The sequence below is a fragment of the Pleurodeles waltl genome, chromosome 4_1 (assembly GCF_031143425.1).
Source record: "Pleurodeles waltl isolate 20211129_DDA chromosome 4_1, aPleWal1.hap1.20221129, whole genome shotgun sequence".
NCBI lineage: Eukaryota > Metazoa > Chordata > Amphibia > Caudata > Salamandridae > Pleurodeles > Pleurodeles waltl.
In genome coordinates this window covers 768,325,577-768,347,043 of record NC_090442.1, presented here as the reverse complement: position 1 = coordinate 768,347,043, position 21,467 = coordinate 768,325,577, and the positions used below count along the sequence as shown (strand labels likewise).

At 47.2% G+C, this 21,467-nt stretch overlaps 1 protein-coding gene across 5 annotated transcripts in view; it reads left to right on the top strand.

Moving 5' to 3' along the window:
* Positions 1-12,295: 12,295 nt before the first annotated feature.
* Positions 12,296-21,467, top strand: part of CCDC136 (coiled-coil domain containing 136) — a 185,306-nt gene continuing 176,134 nt past the window's right edge. For 2 of the 5 annotated variants that reach the window (XM_069229405.1, XM_069229406.1), the window contains exon 1: positions 12,462-12,639. In XM_069229405.1, coding sequence (XP_069085506.1) covers positions 12,609-12,639 — 31 coding nt within the window. In that variant the 5' untranslated portion in view covers positions 12,462-12,608. Of the gene's footprint in view, positions 12,640-21,467 lie in introns of all 5 variants that reach the window. The other 3 variants (XM_069229404.1, XM_069229401.1, XM_069229403.1) reach the window with 3 other exon arrangements.

The window sequence follows — 21,467 nt, the reverse complement described above, 5'->3', positions numbered from 1 at the left end:
CTGGATCGCAGGGAAAATTTGTGAGGTCGTTTTCCTTCTGCAGGAGGAGGGGTGCCGGTGGTCTGTTGGTCCTGTGGCAGGGCCTCCTGCCCATAGCAGCAGCGGAGGTGGAGGGCTGTTCATCGGTTTGGCTAGTGGTAGGTGCCCAGTGGTGTGCCACTGCCTCTCTCATAGTGTTGGCCATGTCTGCCAGCACCCCTGCAATGGTGACCAGGGTGGTGCTGATGTCCTTCAAGTCCTCCCTGATCCACAAGTACTGTTCCTCCTGCAGCCGCTGGTTCTCCTGCATCTTGTCCAGTATCTGGCCCATCGTCTCCTGGTAATGGTGGTATGTTCCCAGGATCGTGGTGAGTGCCTTCTGGAGAGTCAGTTCCCTGGGCCTTTCCTTCGCCTGTCGCACAGCAGTCCTCCCAGCTTCCCTGTTGTCCTGTGCCTCTGTCCCCTGAACTGTGTGCCCACTGCCACTGATCCCAGGTCCCTGATCGTCCTGTGTTTGTGGTGTGCCCTAGGGTCCCTGTAGTGGTGGACACACTGCTGATTGACGTGTCCTGGGGACAGAGGTATGGGCCCACTGGGTGGGTACTGTGCTGGTGTTTCCTGAGGGGGGTGGATCTGTGGTGGTATGGGAATGTGCCTGGGTAACCGACTGTCCAGAGATCCCTGATGGGCCAGGTTGGTCATCGAGATCCAGGTGAGCAGAGCTGCTGTCATCACTGTGGGCCTCTTCAGGGGGGGACTGGATGTTGCTGGCACCTCCTCTCCGGTGACATTGGCTGGGGGAGCTGTGGGGATGTAAATGCAGTGTTATTGTTTATGCATGTGTTATCTTGTGCATGGGTGTGTTGCCCTCTATGGTTGTTATTGCCCTGGCAGCTTTGCCTTGTTTGAGTTGTTATTTGGTGGGCTAGCTGTTTCCCTCTAGTGTGCATGCTTTAGTGATAGGTGTCCATGCATTGGTGATGCATGCAGGGCTTGGTATTGGGAGGGGTGGGTTGTGATGGGGGTGTGTGGGAGGTGGTGGGGTGGTGTGGGAGGTGGTGGGGTGATGGGAGTGAGGGTCAGGGTGGGGGTATGTGATGGCATGCAGGTAGGGCGGTGAAAGTAGTAAAGAGTTGACTTACCAGAGTCCAGTCCTCCTCCTACTCCTGCGAGGCGCTCAGGATGCATGATTGCCAAGACTTGCTCCTCCCATGTTGTTAATTGTGGTGGAAGAGGTGGGGGTTTACCGCCTGCCTTCTGGATAGAGAGCTGGTGTCTTGCTGCTATGGAACGTACCTTCCCTCGTAGGTCATTCCACCTCTTCCTGATGTCATCCCTAGTTCTGGGGTGCTGTCCCACGGCGTTGACCCTGTCCACGATTCTCTGCCATACCTACATCTTGCTGGCTATTGATATCTGCTGCACCTGTGCTCCAAATAGCTGTGGCTCTACCCTGACGATTTCCTCCACCACAACCCTCAGCTCCTCCTCTGCGAAATGGGGGTGTCTTTGTAGTGCCATGGGTGTTCTGTGAGGTGTGTTGGTGAGGGTGTGTTAGGTAATGTGTTGGGGTGTGTAATGTGGAGTGTGTGAGTGGTGTATAGGTGTGAGTAGTGTGTGGCTCTAGTTGTGTCAGTTGGGTGGCAATGCTTTGTATTCGTAAAGGGTTGTGGGTAATGTGGGTGAGTGTTTTATAGTGGTGTGAGTGTGTGGGTGTGGTGTGTGTATGGGTGTCAGGTGTGTTGTTTGAATTGTCCAATGTAGTGTTGTTTTGTTTGTGGGTGTCCAATTGGAGCGCAGTGGTATGTACCGCCAATGGTTTACCGCCGCTGAATGTCCGCTGTGGTGATTCGTGGGTCATAATGTGGTGGGCGTTGTTCTGTTGGCGTAACGGTGTGGGTTTTGATACCGCCACTTTATCACTGACCTTTGGACTGGCTGATTTGTGTGTGTGGCTGTATTCTGTCGGATTGGTGTGTGTGTCATAATGTGAATGGATTTCCACCACCGTGGCGGTAAGTTGGCGGCAGTCAGCGTGGCGGTAAGTGGGATTTACCACCAATCTCATAATGAGGGCCATAGTCTTTCAAGAACTTCCTTTAGGGGTTTAAGATCAGTCTTGATCATAAATCTGCTGCTCCAGGTGATCTTCCTTAAATTCTTCACTGCCTAATGTACTGCCAAAGCTACCTCAGCTCCTTTTAGACCTCTACAAATGAACATTATAGTGCACTCCACACCATCATGCTTCTGCAGAAGAACTGCCCCTACCCTTTTGGCAATAATAGACTCATGTCCTGGTTCAAAACTTTGCAAACTAAAAGCATTTTTCAAACTTGCACATGATTGTTTGACCTGGCCCTTTGTTGGCCTTGATGAAATTCAGTAGTTGTGCGTTGATTGCTTTTTCCAGTACTTTGGCGCGGTAGGGTAGCAGCGAGATGGCACGGAAATTCTTTAGTTCTGATTGGTCGGCCAAAGGTTTTTTGGGGAGAAGGCATATTTCAGCGTGTTTCCAGTCCTCTGGAAGGTGCCAGTGTTGATGGAGCAGTTCATTGTGTTCCGGAGCTCGGGGTGATGGATGAGCTGGCTCTGATATATATGTGGTGTGGGCAGGAGTCTGTGGGGCCTCTGGGGTGGGTACTGTTCATGATACTGACTGTTTCCTCTGTGGTGAGCGTGGACCAGCTGTGGATGGTCTGGATGGGTTCTGGGGGCGGTTGGTCGGTCACAGGTTCTGGTGCCAGGATTTTCTGGGAGGAAACTGTCATAGATTTCCTGGATCTTGTGGTGGAAAAAGATAGCAAGTTTGTCGTAGAGGTCCTGTAACAGGGGAATGCTGGTGGCTTTGGAGGGTGGATCCGTGAACTCGATGACTGAGAAGTGTTTCTTAGAGTTGTGTGTGGAGGAGTTGATGCGCTCCCGAAGTGCGTCCTTCCTTGTGTTCTTGATTTTTTGGCGGTGGGTGGTCGTTGCAGCTCTGAAGGAGGCACGGTCTTCGCTAGTTTCGCTGTTCCTCCATTTATTCTCTAAACGTCTGCGGGTACACTTTGATTCTTGGAGTTTGGTAGTGAACCAGCTGGCTTTCTTAGGTACGCGTTTGACCAATGTCAGCCGGAAGGGGCTAGAGTGTCAGCGCATTTGATGATCCATGCGTTGAGATTGCACGCCACTGTGGTGGTGTCATCGGAGGTAGGAGGGAGGGATTTGGCGAGAGATGAGGTGAGCTGCTCATTAGTGATTTTGTTCCATTGCCTGTGGGGGGTTCTGAGGGTGCAGGTGCAGCTGCTGGGTGTGGTGATTGTGAAGTATATGCAGCGGTGGTCGGTCCAGTCTGGGATGGAGATGGTGATCCGGTTGCTTGAGGTGAAGATGGGGTCCAGTGTGTGTCCTGCGATGTGTGTGGGTGCGGAGAACAGCTGTCTGAGGCCAAAGGTGGCGAGGTTGTCGAGTAGAGCGTGGTGTTTGGATTGGTGCGGTCCTTGAGGTGGAAATTCAGGTCACTGAGGAGGGGGTAGTCGTCGGACGCCAGGACCTGGGGGGGTAGCAATGTCTAAAACATTGTCTATGAAAGGTGGGTAGGGGCCAGGTGGCCTGTACACCAGGGTGCCACGGATGGAGGAGTTGTGGTTGGAGTGGACCAGGAAGTGAAGGTGTTCCATGGTGGTGCATTGTTCTTCTGGGAGGGCCTTGACACGTAGTGAGGGCTTGTGTACGATAGCGAGTCCTCCGCATGGGAGGGAGGGCTGGTCCCTCAATAGGATGCTGTATCCATTGGGAATGGCTATGGCAATGTCTGGTCCCAAGGTGGGGTTGGTCCAGGTCTCAGTAAGGAAGGCAATGCCTGGTTGGGCGGTGTTGAACAAATCCCAGAATTTGGTAACGTGTTTGTGGAGGGAGCGGATGTTCAGGAGCAGGTAGTTGATGGGGTTGTGGAGGTTGTTGGTATCTCTGTGTGTGGAGAGTACCTTCATCTTGTTGAGGCTGGTACTGAAGTTGCAGTTCCTGCAGGTGAAAGGTCTCTGGGTGTCCTTGAGGGAGATGATGCAGCAGTTGCTGAGGCGTCCGATGTTAAGGTGGAGAAGGGTCTTGTGTCGTAACCGAGGCAGGCCAGGGGGTAGTTTAACAGAGATCCAGGGTTCCTGGCACTAGGCACGGTCTGGGTGTGGACATGCTTGCCTTTGGCACGCCACTAAGAAGGAAAGGGGATCGGGGGCAGTCAGCTGGAAGGCGGGAGGGCAAGAAAGGTGCTTTGCGGGGGAGGTTGGTTGGGCTGCAGGGGCCGGAGCGGCGCGGGAGGGAGGCAGAGGAAAGGAGGGGAGATGGAAAAGAAAAGGAAAAACAAGTGAAAAAAGGCAGAAAAGCAAGAGTAAAAGAGGGCAGAGGAAAGGAGGAGAGATGGAAAAGAAAAGGAAAAAACAAGTGAAAATAGACAGAAAAGCAACAATAAAGAGGGCAGAAAAAAGGAGGAGTGATGGAAAAGAAAAGGAAAAGGAAAAAACAAGTGAAAAAAGGCAGAAAACCAAGAGTGAAAGAGGGCAGAGGAAAGGAGAGTTGGAAAAGAAAAGGAAAGAAAATGAGTGAAAAAAACAGAAAAGGAAGAGTGAAAGAGGGCAGAGGAAAGGAGGAGAGATGGAAAAGAAAAGGAAAATTGAGTGAGCAAAGGCAGAAGAGCAACAGTGAAAGAGCGACAGAGAGAATAATACTTACTTGTGATGGCCACTAGATCACCAGGGATGAGGTGCAGGCACAAGATTCTCAGTTCGTCCCAGGCAAAAGGCAGAGGCAGCAGCAGCAGCCAGAAGAGCTGGAGAGGGCAGCAGATGCTAACCAGGTGATCAGTGCAGTTGCCCTGTCCCTAGAAGCCGTGGCCGCGACCTCCGGGTATGAGAAGAGGAAGGAGGGAATCCGCCCATGGCTGGTTCTACCCCCGGGAACCAGACAGAGGGCGGAGGGAGGACTTGCGCTGTGGCAGGGGCCAGCGAGCCTCACTCCTGAATCCTCCTTGGGTCAAGGAGGCCTCCTCGGCTAAAGCAGGGGTGGTGTCCAGGAGCCATGGGACAATCCGCCTTGTACACGCCATTCTCAGGTGGCTGACCGGGTTTGTGTACAGCGCGGGAGAAGACCCTAAAGATCTTCCCGTGGATTGCAGCGGTGTGTCCTCTCCCCCCATTTTGGCCGTACCTGTGGAGGAGGGGAACAGTCCCATAAGTAAGGGACCCGACTAACAGTGGTGGCTCGTAGTGGAGTCGCCACGGGAGTCCTGACTCCATCGCCCGGACTAGATTGGGTGGGTTCTGCCTGGCTTAGGTGCATACCCTAGCCAACCGGAAACCCCATTTCTAACAACGAGCATACGTGGAATGTTGCTAACCAAGATTCTACAGTGACCACAGAGAAGAAGAGAATACCACTGTACATATATTTCCAAGGTATGTTGATGTGGAGTTAGGAATAGTAAATCGATACTCCCTCATATGAACTCACCTTTCGACATTTTGGGGGTCATTCCGACCCCGGCGGGCGGCAGAAGCCGCCCGCCTGGCGGGAACCGCCAGAAGACCGTACCGCGGTCAAATGACTGCGGCGGTCATTCTGACTTTCCCGCTGGGCCGGCGGGCGACCGCCAGAAGGCCGCCCGCCGGCCCAGCGGGAAAGCCCCTTCAACAATGAAGCCGGCTCCGAATGGAGCCGGCGGAGTTAAAGGGGTGCGACGGGTGCAGTGGCACCCGTCGCGATTTTCAGTGTCTGCAAAGCAGACACTGAAAATCTTTATGGGGCCCTGTTAGGGGGCCCCTGCACTGCCCATGCCAGTGGCATGGGCAGTGCAGGGGCCCCCAGGGGCCCCACGACACCCGTTCCTGCCATCCTGTTCCTGGCGGTAAGAACCGCCAGGAACAGGATGGCGGGAAGGGGGTCAGAATCCCCATGGCGGCACTGCTTGCAGCGCCGCCATGGAGGATTCCTTTGGCCAGGGGAAAACCAGCGGGAAACCGCCGGTTTCCCTTTTCTGACCGCGGCTTTACCGCCGCGGTCAGAATTGGCCAGGAAGCACCGCCAGCCTGTTGGCGTTGCTTCCGCGGTCGTTGGCCCTGGCGGTCAGAATGACCCCCTTTGTCCCTTGATGTTCTGTCCTCAATATTCCTATACCACAATATTCTGCTGGTCCATCTTCAGTAGTACAATCCAGTGGTACAATATCTTTCGAAATAATATTTAAGACACAATATTCATGTTAGACAGAATGTATATTTGGGCATGACCATTTGTATAGAGCACCACACCCTGGTGGTGGATGGGCGGTGAGAGTGTCTCTCTACAACAGGGATACTCAAAGTACGGCCCGTGGGCCTCATGCAGCCCCTCTGACCTTTACATGAGGCCCCTGGGGCAACAGGAGCACTGGGCAGCTGTTTGCTCGACTCCGCACTAACAAAAATATTAAATACCCACACAATCATTTATTTCAAACTTAATTGTTGTTAAAGAAAGAAAGTAACTAGGGACTTCTGCACTTAACTTTAGAAACGCCTTCATTTTTAAAGACATCTTGCAGCATGAGTGTAAAACTAAGACAGTCTCTTCAAAATTAATTAAGTGTATTTTGTTAACATGCAGAACCTTTTTGCCTTAGTACAATTTATTTTATCAGTGCATTGAGATGTATTCATTTTAAAGTGATAGTTTTCAAACATAAATATGGAAACATTAATTATTTCCCTTTCCCTGAGAACACCACCAATAGTAAATTAAAGAGGCAAGTCACTTGGTATGTGCACTTTATGGGTGGCCTGGGTTTCTATCATACATAAACAACATTATAGTTTATTAAATCAAACATAAAAGCAGGTTTTGTGCAGCACACACCATGAATCATGGTCATCTTAAATGTGATAATGCAGAAAAAGGCAGGAAAGTGACACTAAACAATTGCGTAGGATCACAAAATTTGGAAAAGTGGGTAAGCCGGGATTAATTCCAGGTTTTCTGGTTTCCCATTGTTTATTTCACCCACTAGATGTATATCCTTTGCTTCCCGTACACCTACCTTGCCACCAATCCCTCTAGTCACCCCACCCCACCATCACTGCCCTGGCATCTATGCGGCCCCCAGGGACATCACAGACCAAACTATTTTGCCCCTGGGAAAATGTTTGCGAGTACCCATGCTCTACAACATATAATGTTCCTATAGAGAAACAGGCTAGCTGTGTTCACATATGTCAGTGGACACCAAAAATGGATTTATTTCTGCAGGTTACCCACATGTGCAACAATCCATCATAACAAGGTGGATAGGACAAACACTATAGGGAAAGCATGTGCAGAATAAACAAACTGGATTTACTTTCTCAAACAACAGGAAGATGTAAATATGTGACACATGGAAGCATATTATAAGCAGGTTCACCAAAAGGTTAAAATATCTGGCTTCCTCTCCAGGAATGCGTCCCTCTACACACTATTCGGGCACATTGTTGATCACCATTAGGACCTTTATAGAATAATTAAATGTCCCTGGGATGTGAGGTGAATCCAATAGAAGCTGTACAGTTTGGGCCTTAACAGCAGTGGCTGATGCCAATGATGCCATGGAAGGCCACGTTGGAAGATTAAGCCATGATCAGCTTGGGACGGAGGAAAGAACTATTGCAAATGGCAGGCCAGGCAAGCTCCAATGAAGGAGCTAGAAATGCTTCGAGGTGCAGACACCAGCAGCTGATGAGGACCTGCAAAGCTGAAGCAAGGGGTACCCTTCCATCAGTGGTCTGAGATTAAACAGAGGGTATTCTCAGGTATTTTATCCCTTCAGCAATGATCAATGGGATGTTGAAACAACTTAGAAGGCATCTGAGTCTAAACATATATCTTCAAACTTGTTCTGAGCTCCCCCTAAGGACAATGTTTTGAAGTTAGACCCCCATTAAAATTTTATGGTAAGTGTAGGAAACTATCCTGGTATGTGGTGGGTATCCCCTCTTAGTGAAGTGTAGGCAGAAGCCAGGCTCTCTAGAGGTAGCAGTGGATGAGCAGCCAAGGCTTATGTAGGAGACATGCAAAGCTCATGCAAAACCACTGTAGTCACACATCACTTACACACATGAAAGAAAACACTCAGTTATACAAAATAAAGGTATGTTATTTATTTTTGGTCACAAAATACCACAAGATACTAGAAGGACAACCCCTCACTAGGAGATAAGTAATATAGTGATTATTTACACTAGAAAACAGTAATAGGCATAGAAAAAGTAGAAGACAGTGCAGTTGAAAATAAACAATAGTGACCATATACTAAAAGAATGTAATGCAAACAAAAGACCCCCACTTAGATAAGTGAAATGTCTAGAGGGGAGCTGGGAGTACTAGAAAACCATAGAGGTAAGTACCACAGTACCCCACCAGCGACCAGGAAAGCAGGAGTAAATCACTGGAATTTCCCCAAACCACCCAAAAGGAAGGAAAATAAGAAAAGAAGACACCCAGACAAGACTGCAAGGGACCAGCAGTGGATTCCTGGAAAGGAAGACCTGTGGAGAGAGGGGACCAAGTCCAAGAGTCATAGTGGAGTCCAGGAGGAGTAGGAGCTACTACCCACCCAGCTGTAGTTGCAGGAGTTGGTTGATGGTTATATAGATCAGGTCAGTACTGCAGCCCTGGAGCCGGAGAAGAGTTCCTGAGGGATGCAGAAGATGTCCCACGCTGGAATGAAGATTACAGATGGGTGTAGGTGCAGGAATTCCACCAACAGGCCTTGGCACACGCAAATTTGCAGTTAGTGAAAAAGTGGAGCTGCCGGGGACCAGCAAAGCCCAGGAGGACTCAACTCAGGAGGGAGAGTCAGAGGGGGCCCTCAGCGACAGAAAAAGCCCACAGGAGCAGAGGAAGCACCCACAGCATTCCCTCAGGACGGGGACACAGAAGTCGCAGAAGGAGCCTATGCAGCACTACAGAAAGGAATCCCACACCGCAGGAGAACCATGCAGAGGGCTGAGCATCATAGGAAGGAGTGCTTGGGGCTGGAGCTACAATTTACCTGAAGATTCATTGGAGGAGATACAAACAAGCCTTGTCAGCTGCCAGAGACGAGGTGCACAGGGGTACTATCCTGCCTGGGAAGACAAAGGCTTACCTCCACCAAAATTGGACAGCTGGCAGAGAGAACCAAGACGACAATTCTGGACTACCACCTGTGATGCAGGATCCACGTAGCTGAGGATGAGTGGAGATCCATGCAGCCGATCGTCGTTGCAGTAGGTGCCCCGCGGATGCAGGGGAGCAACTCCTTCACTCCAAGGGAGATTCCTTCTTTCTTCTAGTGCAGACTGAAGACACGCCACCCTCAGTGGATGCACAGCCGGTGAAAATGTTGCAATTGCTGGCAGGAGCCCTTGAAACAATGTTGCAGAAGAGTTCTTCTTCGTGGAGGCAGCTTGTTGGAACCTGGAGGTTCCAGTTGCCGTTCTGGATGCCAGAAGTTGAAGTGGAGGTTGCAGAGGAGTCCTGCTGGAATCTTGCAAGCCAAATCTGAGGACCCATCCAACAGAGGGACGCTAAATAGCCCTGAAAGGGGGATTAGTTCACCTAGCCAGGTAAGCACCTATCAGGAGGGGGCTTTGACGTCACTTGCCTGGCCTAGCCACTCAGATGCTCCCAGAGATCCCTGCCAACCTTGGAAACAAAATTGCAGAAATCAGGGACCCTCTGGAGGAGCTCTGAGCACCACCCCTGGGGTGGTAATGGACAGGGGAGTGGTCACTCCCCTTTCAATTTTCCAGTTTCGTGGCAGAGCAGGGACTGGGGTCCCTGAACCGTTGTGGACTGGTTTATGCATGGAGGCCACCAAATGTGCCCTTCAAGGCATAGCAGTGGCTTGGGTTTGCTACCCCTCCCAAGACAGTCACACCTATTTCTAAAGGGAGAGAGTGTCACCTCCCTCTCCCAAAGGAAATCCTTTGTTCTGCCTTCCTGTGCTTGATCAGATCAAGCAGCAGGAGGGCAGAAACATGTCTGAGGGGTGGCAGCAGCTTGAGCTTCCTGGAAAACCCTGTAAGACTGGTGGTAGCAATGCTGGAGGTCCTCTGAGGAGCCCCCTGAGTGCATGGAATCATATTTCCAATACTTGCAACAGTTGAATCTCACCCAGGATGCTAGCATATCTCTAAGTTTGAGATATATATTTTCCTTACTGACAGTAGGTAAAAATGAGAACTGGCTTACTTGCCCAGATGTTTGCATGAGCAGCCGTCTGACAACATGATAAAAAGATGGTGCTGATGCAGTGGGGAAATGATAGTCTCCATATTTCCAGTCCATGGATGTCTACAGAAATCCTGAGAGGGCTGTCCACTCAGAGGCAGCATTAAGGCCATCTGGGCTCCTTCAAGTGGTGGGGCCCAACAAGGCTTTGCAGACACACAGCAGCAACAGTACCTAAGATTTGGTCTCATTCCAAACGAAAAGAGAGAATCGTGGTAGTAGGGTCCTCTATTTGCGAATAATTCATTGAGGTTACTAGTCACATGACTTCAGAGTTCAATCCAGAGCACAGAGCCTCCTCCTCTGAGCACACACAGCTCCAGTTGAGGTCCTCCCAGGAGAAAAGCTTTTCATAGGAGCTCCTCTGCAGACAGGCTGTGCTTCATGACTGTAGCAGTACTGGGGCGCATGGACCCTTCTCCTGTAGAGTGGGAAGCTCCTCAGCCAATCTCAGCCTGGCCTTTGGAGATGCAGTACCTAGATGTCACCGTCAACCTGTCCCCTTATGGGCCTCTAAGATCTCCTGTAAGGACTTGCCACTTTGCCATTGTTACATCTTCTTCATGGTGATCAGGACCATCTGACACTTGGGTTTTGAGTGCTCTGGTGGTCAGTTTAGGGAGAACGTGGTTGCTAGGTGTGGCGAGCAGAAAATTTGGATTGGCGCTGTACATTGAGAGGCGAGTGTGGCTGAAATCTTGATGGGGACAGTATCCGGACACACCCTGTTCTCGAGAACTGTCTCTAAAGTGTAGCTTGTAGGGCGTCTGTACTTTTGCATCTCCTTGTGTGTGTTTGGGCTGCACGTTGCCCTGGGCCTGGCTGGTACAGGGCGCAGCTTGCTCAGTTTGATTGGCAGTGGGGGGGGGGGGCTTCAGATTTCTCAACAATCACGCTAACAAATAATGTTCAAATACATGATATGATCAGCAGAGTGCATGAAGTGGGCCTAAGCTACAGTGGAAAAGGAGAGGAATGTGCATTGGTAAGGGTACTAACTGTAAGAAAACACATAGGCTCAGATTTAAGAGGGCCTAGCGCCATTCCAATGCCACATTAGCGTCATTTTTTTTACACTATTGTGTCGATGGAAGGCCAAAAACGCTGTGCCATGTTTACAAAATGGTGCAATGCATGCATTGCATCACTTTATAACCCCTTGTGCCACATTATGCCTGTGCCAGACATAATGTATGCAATGGGGGGAGGTTCCCCCGTTAGGGGGGGGGTCAAAAAAATGGAGCAAAGAAATCTAAAAGATTTCTTTGCGTCATTTTTTCCAGTATTTTTGACTCCTGCTCAGAGCAGGCGTTAAAAGGAGGCTCCCATTGGTTTCAATGGGCCTCTGGGAGCATTGCAGGATTAGCGTCAAAATTGACGCTAGTCCTGCAAAGTGTCAAAAATTATGATGCTAGTTCTCTAAATACCACCATGGCATACCGTATTTTAAATATGGCACACACATGGTGGCGTTAGGGGGGTGCTAAGGGGCGCAAGAAAAGTGGTTGCTGCACTAGGTGCAGAGCCACTTTTCATTAATCTGCCCCATAATTTTGTGAAATAACCAACATTCTTTAAGTCTTTCCAAACAATGAGAGGGAAAGAGTGTGTGTGTGTGCATTTTTGTCTATGTGTGAACACTTTTGGTGAAATCCGACACCTCACCATACCCGACCGAAAGCACTTGCACCCAACTATTTATCAGGAAATAGATTTATTGGGGGTTGTAACACCCCATCACTCCACTGAACCTACGCCCCTGGGCTCGAATGTTGTGTGCGGATTCTTGTCATAAGGTAGTGACAGACATGACATGTCTGTGGATGGTCTGGCTATTTCTAGGCAGGAGTATTCTGATTCGTATGTATCTATCTGTACGTGTTAGTATTTACACACACACATACACATATGTGTGTGTGCGTGTATGTGATTCTGTGCATATCTGTACATATGCTGATACGTGCGTCTGAGTGTACATGAAACATGAATCATCATGAATGCATGTACACGTGTATTCTTCTGTATTCAAAATAAACGTGCATGCATACGTCACTCTGTCTGCCCGTGTGTTGATAAACGTCGACGTTACACCGTATGTGCACACGCCAAGAGCACCTGTACGAGCTCACCTGGCCCCCTCGTGTACCCGGGTCCTTCGCTATTCCTTAGACTCCTCTCCCGCAGTGTCCCAGCTGAGCCCCCTCCGCCCCCTCCCTGGCAGCATCACAGGCTGCGTCTGCGAGGCGCGCTGGGAGGGGGAGCAGCAGGCGCCAGTGATTACCGGCTGAACCCCCTCCTCTCTTTCCTCCATCCTGAGCCCCCTCCCACCTTCACCAGCTCTCAATGGCGGCCATCCTGCCACAGTGACCATGGAGGGCAACAAGGCGCAGGACATGGCAGGTCAGTAATGCTGCAGGCGCCGGCGTCTCATCCCGCCATCTCTCCGCCCTGCCTGTCCCTTCCCTCCCTCTCTCCTTGACTCCCATCCTCCTACAAATAGCACCACTTCGCAACCCCCCCCCCCCCCCCCCCCCCGCCCCGACAGTCTGGCTTCATCTACGCCACTATTCATATTTTGTAAGCCGCAAAAACACAGCAATACTTAGACAGATTTTGCTGCTGCCCGAACAACGCATCGTTTACCCTCTCCCTTTCCTTTATCGGTCTCACCCCGTCTCCTTTGTCATTAACCCGTTGATCTTTCTCTGTTCCTTTACACCTGAGCCCGGTCTCTCTTCCTGTCTCCCCATCCTGTCTGTTCTTCCTCGCTCTTTACTTTTCTTCAAGCCCCTTCACTCTCTTTCGCTTCCTTTCACATAGTTCTCTTCTGTCACTCGCTTTTCTTTTTTCATTCTCCCTGTCTTCTCTCACATCTCTCTCTCTCATCTCTCGCAGGATCGCCGTCTCCAACTCTCTCCCACCGACTCCTTTTTTAGTTTCCCTCTCCTTTCTCTTTCATTCGCTCTCTCCAGCTCACCTTCTATTGATCTTTGTGATCCCCTCTAACTCTGCATTCTTCTATCTAGTTGTCACTTCTCTTTCATTCTCTCTCACTCTCTCGCTACTTAGTAAGCGCTATATAAATGCAACTGTTCACCTCTTCATCCGTTCCCAGGCTTTCCTCGCCCTTGTTTCGCCTTCCACATTTCCCTTTGATGGCAAACTATAGCCCCCTAAAACTCGTGCAGACTTTCGCTCGTTCCTTCTCATCATTGCTATGTCATCTCCTTTTTATTTCACTTCCTCACCCCTTTTCGCTTTCATTTCTTTTTTCAGTATTTCTGCCGACGCCTTTCTCGTTCGCTTTTTTTCCTCTCAGTCGTCCCGTTCTGGCCCTTTTTTTTGTCTGCTCAGAAACTGCTACCTTCGCCCTACACCTGCAGCCATAATATCATAAGCCCCTGACCTTACCATATCTGGTATCACGTGACCTGCATGCCCTCTATTCTATTCCATTCATTTTTGTGCTTTCTACAGAAGACACACAGTGCTTAAGACATTACAATTGGCAATCAGCCACCCCTCCATCGCCCCTCTCCAGTGCAGAAATATCTGCATTATTATACTATATAAATTTACTGCCGCCCTGTCTGTTCTGAACAGGCGGCATCAGCAGCTCGGGCCCACAAGGTGGCGCTCTGCTGCAGCAGCAGCCTCCTGATCCACAGAGGGCTTTTAAGGTAAAAAGTATCATTATTTACTAGCTTGGCTGCAGGCAGCTAGCACACTGCGACAAACACCGATGCTTTCAAAGTGAAAAAAACCGTTTATACTGGCATCAGATTATTTCAGATCCTAAATGAGGAGGGCAGTAGAGCAGAGACATGATTCTGTGTCTAACCTACAGCCACCCTCATGCTTCTCTTCGAGGGTTTCACCTCAGAATCCGGCACTGGCAGAAGCTGTACAACCCAGGAGCCACCTCTTTTTAGCTTTGCAAAGGTGTATGCTTGCGATGGTGCATATAGAAGGTAACCAGTTACAAATGGATTTGTGCATTGAGTGGTTTTCTTGAGAGCACAAGACTAATCCCAATAACCTGAACTAACCACAAATTTTGGGTTCCGGAGCTTCGTGAGGGGTAGTAAGCGCTGTTTATAAGTACATGCAATTACAATGCTGAGTTCGTTTTCGGACTTTGTGCTGTGTGTATTCAGCGAACATAACGGTTAATTAAAAATGCCAGGTAAACCCAGGGCCGCTGAAATTATGCGACCGTGTACCACAGCATTTTTTGCATATTTATAGAAGCTGCATTTGCCTCGTAAACCGTCATCTGCCACAAAATCTGCAGAGTTTATCATTTGTTTTTATTTTAGCTTAAACGGTTCAACAATTTCTAAAAATGCAGCAACATGTATTGGTGTGAAGTGGAAGGTCATTTCCCAAGGCTGACTTGTCATCTTTCTGAGGCTTATCGCTATATTTGGGTGGTAAACTGGTGCTAATGAGGTGCAACCAATGCCCAGTGTTAAACAAGTGTAAAAATGACAAAACACTGAAGCAATGTCATCATAAAATGTGGCACATTATGCTACATGATTTGCCTTTTTCTTGCTCTATAAATGAGTCAACCCTGCTGCATAATTTGACACCCCCCTGCTGCATAATTCCAGTGACATTGGAATAAACTAATAAATACCATAAGACACATAGATGTACATGAAATCAGTGTGGATTTCTTTTAAAGCAGTTCATTAGGTATCCAAAAACTCACTTACTAGAAACTGGATCCAGTCAAAACCATATGTAATTGGTTAACTTGAATGCCACTCAGTGTTTAATAGATGCATGACACAGACAGCATTTGTAGCAAGCTCTGTTTTTTTGCTATACGCAAATGTGCATGCTAGTTTTTTTTAGAACTAATCATTGCAGTGCTGCCAATGGAAGTACACGATTCAATTGTGATTTGGTAAAAACAATGTGGTTGGGTGAATGGTCTCATAAGTTGGGGCTGTTGCAAATGGTCCTTTTTGTAGGGTCATCCCCAGACCTTTTGCCTTCTTCCTTCTCGTTTTCTGATCTTGATTTTGTTGGCTTTAGGACTCTGGGCACTTTACTACTGCTAACCAGTGCTAAAGTGCATGTGCTCTCTGCTTAAAACATGGTGACATTTGTGTATCCACATTTGGCATATTTCATTTACTTCTAAGTCCCTAGTCAAGTGCACTATATGTGCCCAGGGCCAGTAAATTAACCGCTACTAGTGGGCTTGTAGCACTGATTGTGGAACCCACTACCGTAGCCTCTTAAAGATGTCTCAGGCCTGGAACTGGAGAGCCTGTGTGGGTAGTTTTATGCTGCCTTTTCGATCTGGCAAGTCCATACACATGCCACGCCAAAACTTTCCTTTTTATTACATATGTCACCACTAAGGTAGGCCCTAGTCTGCTCCAAAGGCAGGGTGCAATGTATTTAAAAAGCTAGACGTATACTTTTAAGTGTAACATGTCCTGGTAGTGAAAAACCGCTAAATTCGTTTTTCACTACTGCGTGGCCTATCTCTCCCATAGGTTAACATTAGGGTTACTTTGAAGCATCCTTTAAGTTTAATGTCCAATTGGGAAAATTTTGTCATTTGGAGTTTGGTGTTTCTGGGCTCACAATTTAAAATCAAAACTAATGGTGAAGTCGGATTTTAAATTGTAAGTTTGAAAATGCTACTTTTAGAAAATTGGCATTTTCTTACTTTAACCATTCTGTGCCTCTGCCTGTCTCTGAATACATGTCTGTGATGGATGACTGCTGGGCTTAGTACATTCCCTCCAAATAGGCACACAAAGGGTGGTGGGATGTGAAATCTGCATCCTGATGGCCCATCACCAGGCCGGTGGGCCTTTAACTTGCCTGATGGGGGGAACAGGGCTTAACACTGCCTCACTTACACCTGAGTAGGGCTGTGCCTCCCCACACAAATTGCTGCATAACCCCCTGTAGAGTGTCTGGAGCCAGGGAAGAAAGGGCAGGGACCTTGTGGTCCTCAAAGGCCTTTTTGAAGTCTCCCTAACTTCAAAGGCACATTTGGTATAAGTACTGGAGCCCATACCCCACCAAATCACGACACTCCTGACCCTTTGGATACTGTACCAGGAAGAAGGACCTCTGTGCTACTAGGAGGGCTGCCACTCTGTTAACTGTATTGCTGTGTTGGCCTACGGCTTGCTGTGTGCTGTGCTGTAGGAGGGACTGCCACTTTGCTACCTGCATTGCTGTGTCGGCCTTCTGCCTGCTGCTTCTTGCCTGGGAGTGAGAAGGACTGGACCTGCACCTCTACTACCCACAACCCAGAGTGACTCCAAAGGCCAGCGTACTGGCCTCCTGTATTCTGAAGTCTCAGGGACCCAAAAGACTTCCAACCAACTTGCTCCTGCACTTGGACTCTGCCATCTGAGAGTCTGCCATGCCAAGTGGTACCACCTCAGTCCTGGACCCTTAGAAGTGGCCCTAAGGAACTCTGCCCTCTGTGGTCCTCATTGGAACTGCTGCAAAGCCTTTCAAAGCAATGCTGTGCAGTCTGGGAACCAGGATTTAAGGTATGGTGTTCAGCGGGCTGAAGGGGATCTGACTGCTCTGTGTCAAGCTACCAGAGGGTGAGCACAGGTTAATTTAGGGAGTGTAACTAACTTACCCTGACTATGAGTGTGGTCCCTACTTCGATAAGGTGCATACCCCTGCCAACTAGAGATGCATTTTCTAACAGGGGTGTACTTGGCAGCTATATATTCACACTGTACGTCTGTTCCTTAAAACTCATCCGGTTTTAAAAATGGAACAAACTAGATCCTCACTGATTCTATGTCTTTTATTCTGGGTATTTGTACCAATTTCTGTCTTTTTATTTCCATGCCATTGCTACTGCATTTTTCCAAGCCTTTGAGCCTATTAGCTTTTAAAAGCATATCACCTTTACCACAATGACAATTTACAAATTAGAGATTGCCACCTTTCTCAAGAAAAAAATACTAGGCGTTTTGTGAGGATGGGGACACGGTAATAGAATTTGATGTTATGTACATTCATTTGTATTCATGTATAACAATAGCCTTTGTTGACTTACTTTGTTATCCAGGATTCAGCCTTTGTTAACTTGCATTAATATCCAGAATTCAGTTAGGCGGCACAAGTTCCTGATCATACCGCCTGGTCGGCCTATCATCTCAGAGTGTAATTCCTTTCTGAAGCCCCTAGCACAAAATGCAGACTTTTTCATTCGGCTATTTGCCATTAACAATTCCACCTACATTTGAGACACTTTGGCTGTTATCAATTCCATTGACGGTTAACCTTTTAACCATCATGAGGAAATAATGGTCACTGTGGATATTGAAAGCCTTTACACAAATATTCCTCAAACTGCAATTCTGAGTCTCCTTGACCATCTTTTAGAGACTAGGCCACTCCCACATCGGCTACCCATTTCTTTTATTGTTGAATGTTCAGAAATAGCTCTGAATTGCAATTTCTTTGTATTTGAAGCAAATTAAAGGAGTAGCGATGGGAGCGGTTTTTGCTCTAGATATTGCTAATACGTACGTGGCTAATTTTGAAACCCATTTTTATTGAGACTGATAGCAAATCATTTTGTTCTCAAATTAATAAATGGATAAAATATATTGATGACATCTTTACGATTTGGAAAGGAGATGTGAAGAACGTACTGAATTTTTGTGCCTGGATCAACACACGTAATCCCAACTTTAAATTATCTCTTGATCACAGTATTGCAGAAATGAATTTCCTTGACGTTACCATCAAATCGGAAGGTAATAAACTATACACCACCTTGTATACCAAACCGACAGCCCGCAATACACTATTTAGATATAACAGCCATCACCCGCAATCATTAAAAAACAACTTTCCATTAGGACAGTTCCTTCTCCAAGGTGTAATTGCGTGAAAAAAGGTGATTATTTTTAGATGCACAGAAATTGAAAGAAGTTACTTGCTCGCGGGTATCCACTGCGATTGGTTAAAAGATCAATGAAACGTGCATGGTATAATGATAGGGAAGCCTTCTTAGAAATTAGACAACGGTCTCAACAATCCAAACTCACATGCTTGACTACCTTTGGTATTCACTCTAATAAACTCAAAAAGATTGTACATAAATATTGGAACCTGCTGCCAAGTAACCCTATTTTTTAAGATAGACCTTTGTTTGTTTTTAAGTGGAGGCCCGACCTAAGAGATAGACTTGAAAAAGCATACACTGAACCTGCTACCCCTAATCTTCAACAGATGCTTCAACTCCCCCTATTTCTGGACATTACAAATGTAACAACTGTGCTGCATACAATACCGTCAAACTGACTAAATCATTCAATATTAAGTGATGTCATTTTACCCTGAAATAATTATTTAATTGCAATACGAGCAATGTTATTTATTGTGTCACGTGCCCTTGTGGACTTCCCGGTGTTGGGAAAACCACACAGACAATCAAGAAACGTGTTTTGCAACATCAGTCGAGATTGAGGTGCAAAATTGAACATGAACCCATGGTTGACCGTTTTGTACAGTTTCATGACACAGATAACTATATTGTATGATGGGTAATTGATGTTAAAACCTCACTCGGATTTACAAACGTTGATCGTATACACACTATTAAAGAAAATCAATGTATTTGGATATTGGACAGCGTTCATAGAGGTTTAAATTCTTGGTGGAATGGTTAACCTTAGCAACCCTTTAGATTTCTCAGACACTATACCATTTCTGGATGTTATATATCTTATATTTATCTGTCGATTGCTAGATATTTTACTTGTTCAGTATGCAGCTTTGTACTAATTTTAATGTTGACTTTGTTAAAAATATAATGGGCTTTTTTATGCAACAATTTTCCTTCTGTTTTACTCACTGTCCAATGTAAAATACCTTTCTGTCATTATATACATTTAATTTTGATATGGTTTGATTACTCCTGATACAATATTTTTTATATATTATTATTTGCTCATAATTGTGTCTCTGGTTGATTCTCTCACTTGTGGGCTTCAATTTATTTTCAATACATATGTGTTGCCCCATCTTTACTCTCTCTTTCTTTGAGCTATCGACTTCTTTATGCACTTTGATGATGATCTGTTCTCACATCTAAGATGGATTCCACATGTTAGCGCACTAGCTCTTGCACGCACTTCCTGTTTATATTGGAACATGCTTCTGATGCGCAGACTTGATTAGTTTCTAATGGTCTTCAAGGTGCTTGCTTGTACATGTGGGAGATACTGTATCCCCTAGTTTTTTATTATCCCAGGTAACGCCTGCATTATTGTCATTTGTATATGCATCATGTTGTGATAATGATAAAACAATGTGTACCGGCTTGAATTTTGAGTTTGTGGCCAGTCTTGTTTTAACTGCCCTACAGCACCAATTGGTGGCGGTGGTTTTTATTTATCCCTATGAGTTTTTGTTCAATGTCTGACACAATGTCTGATTGCACAAATTACAAAAGCTTTCTGTGGCTATACACCTGCAGCTTTATTCTTTTGTGATTGGATCACAGCAAATGGTTATTAGCTTAATTCCATATACGATTTGAACATCTTGAAATTATTCATGATTTAATTTACATTTATTTGGTCTAAATAAGTACCTTGTTGGCACCTTTACCTTATCTCATTCATACCCAAGCTCACAAGGGCGTATTGAGTTATTCCTTTTAACTACTACCTGTGCCTGTAGCTTGGCATGAGGGGCAAGCTATTTACCAGCTGTATACATTTTACTCCGATGTGCTGGCGCAAGGTGCACCTGGTGTAGGATAATTAATTGAATGTATTGGAATCTAGCAATGCATGACATTTTAAAGTTTTGTGGGGATGGAAGATTACTTTATCCCATTCCTTTTGTGTAAATGTACATCATGCGTCTGTTTCCCATTTTATCCATAGTTCACCTGGGATAGGGATGTGGGTGGTTTGTGGTGACAGTTCCATCTTGGAATAGATCTCCCACACAGTGAGCGCCTTGAGTTATCCCAGGCATGGACAGAAGTTGATGTAACGCACTTTCTGCAACAGCAGAAACTTCGCAAAGGGATCTCTGGGGCACAGTTTACAGCAGTGGGCAAGAACTGTAAAGCTCTACGGTAGTTATCATGAGCTATACGTAGCAATTGTTGGATTGTCTGGTGAGTGACGTTTTAGATAGGATGAACTCTGGCTACATTTATGATGGCATTTGTGAAGGAGGTCCCGCCTTCCGTAGCAATCTGCCAGCTAGCCAACGAAAGGGTCATTGAAGCCGAGTTGCTAAATAATGATGTTCAAAATCCGAGGCTGCAGCCTCCCCCATATAGTGGAAACTTCAGTTTAAACAAACCCACTCTGCATTTCCCATCACTCCATATCGAGTCTTCCATCATCCCGTGCACTGTACGGAGAAAAGCTTCTAGGTAGTAGTACTCGGAGAGGCAGACGGTGAAGTGACAAAGCAGGTGCTCGGATTGTCATGAGTTTCCAATGATAGGTGCCGCTGTTGCCTCCCAGAAGGGATTAGGCACCGCGTTGATAAGCTTGCCTCGTTCCTAGCAGCATTGGTGAAGCACCAATCCTCCCCATGGATCAATGTACTTGATCACTGCATCTTGCTCTGTGGGGATTTTTTGTGTGTTCAGGTGGCAGAACAGTGGTAAAGTCAGATTGTAAAACAATGCTGTACATTGTTGCACCATTTATTTGTTTGTTAATATATGGCATCAGGATAGTTTTGGGATAGGAGCTGCAAGTCCTTGGTTTTGAACGTCAGTCTAGCTAAGGGCCATGATCTGAGTTTTCCGTCCCTGGATATCAGAGGAGGAGCTCTAACTTCCATCTTCAATGGTCGTGGGGTCAGAGGAGGATCAGCTCTGACCGACTCACCTCAGTCTTCCATTCCTGGAGGTTAGAGCAGGAGCTCTGGCTGACTCACTTCATGCTTCCATTCCCAGAGGTCAGGGGAGAGGCCCTGGATTACTCTACTCGGCCTCTGTGGAGGTTGCTTGATGGAGGTCTATTGTCCATGTGAGAGGGCCTATGCATGGTACTAGGAGCATGATGCATTGCTTAAAGCACCATATGGACCTCTATCATCCAGGTTCTGCCCACGTGTGAGTTCTTTCTTCACAGAATGAAGTCCACTGCCTCTAAAGACACTTCTCTGTCTGTCTCATGGAGCTGTGGCATAGAGAGTGAGAGTCTACAATCAGTCTTTTATTTGAGATAGTGATTGCA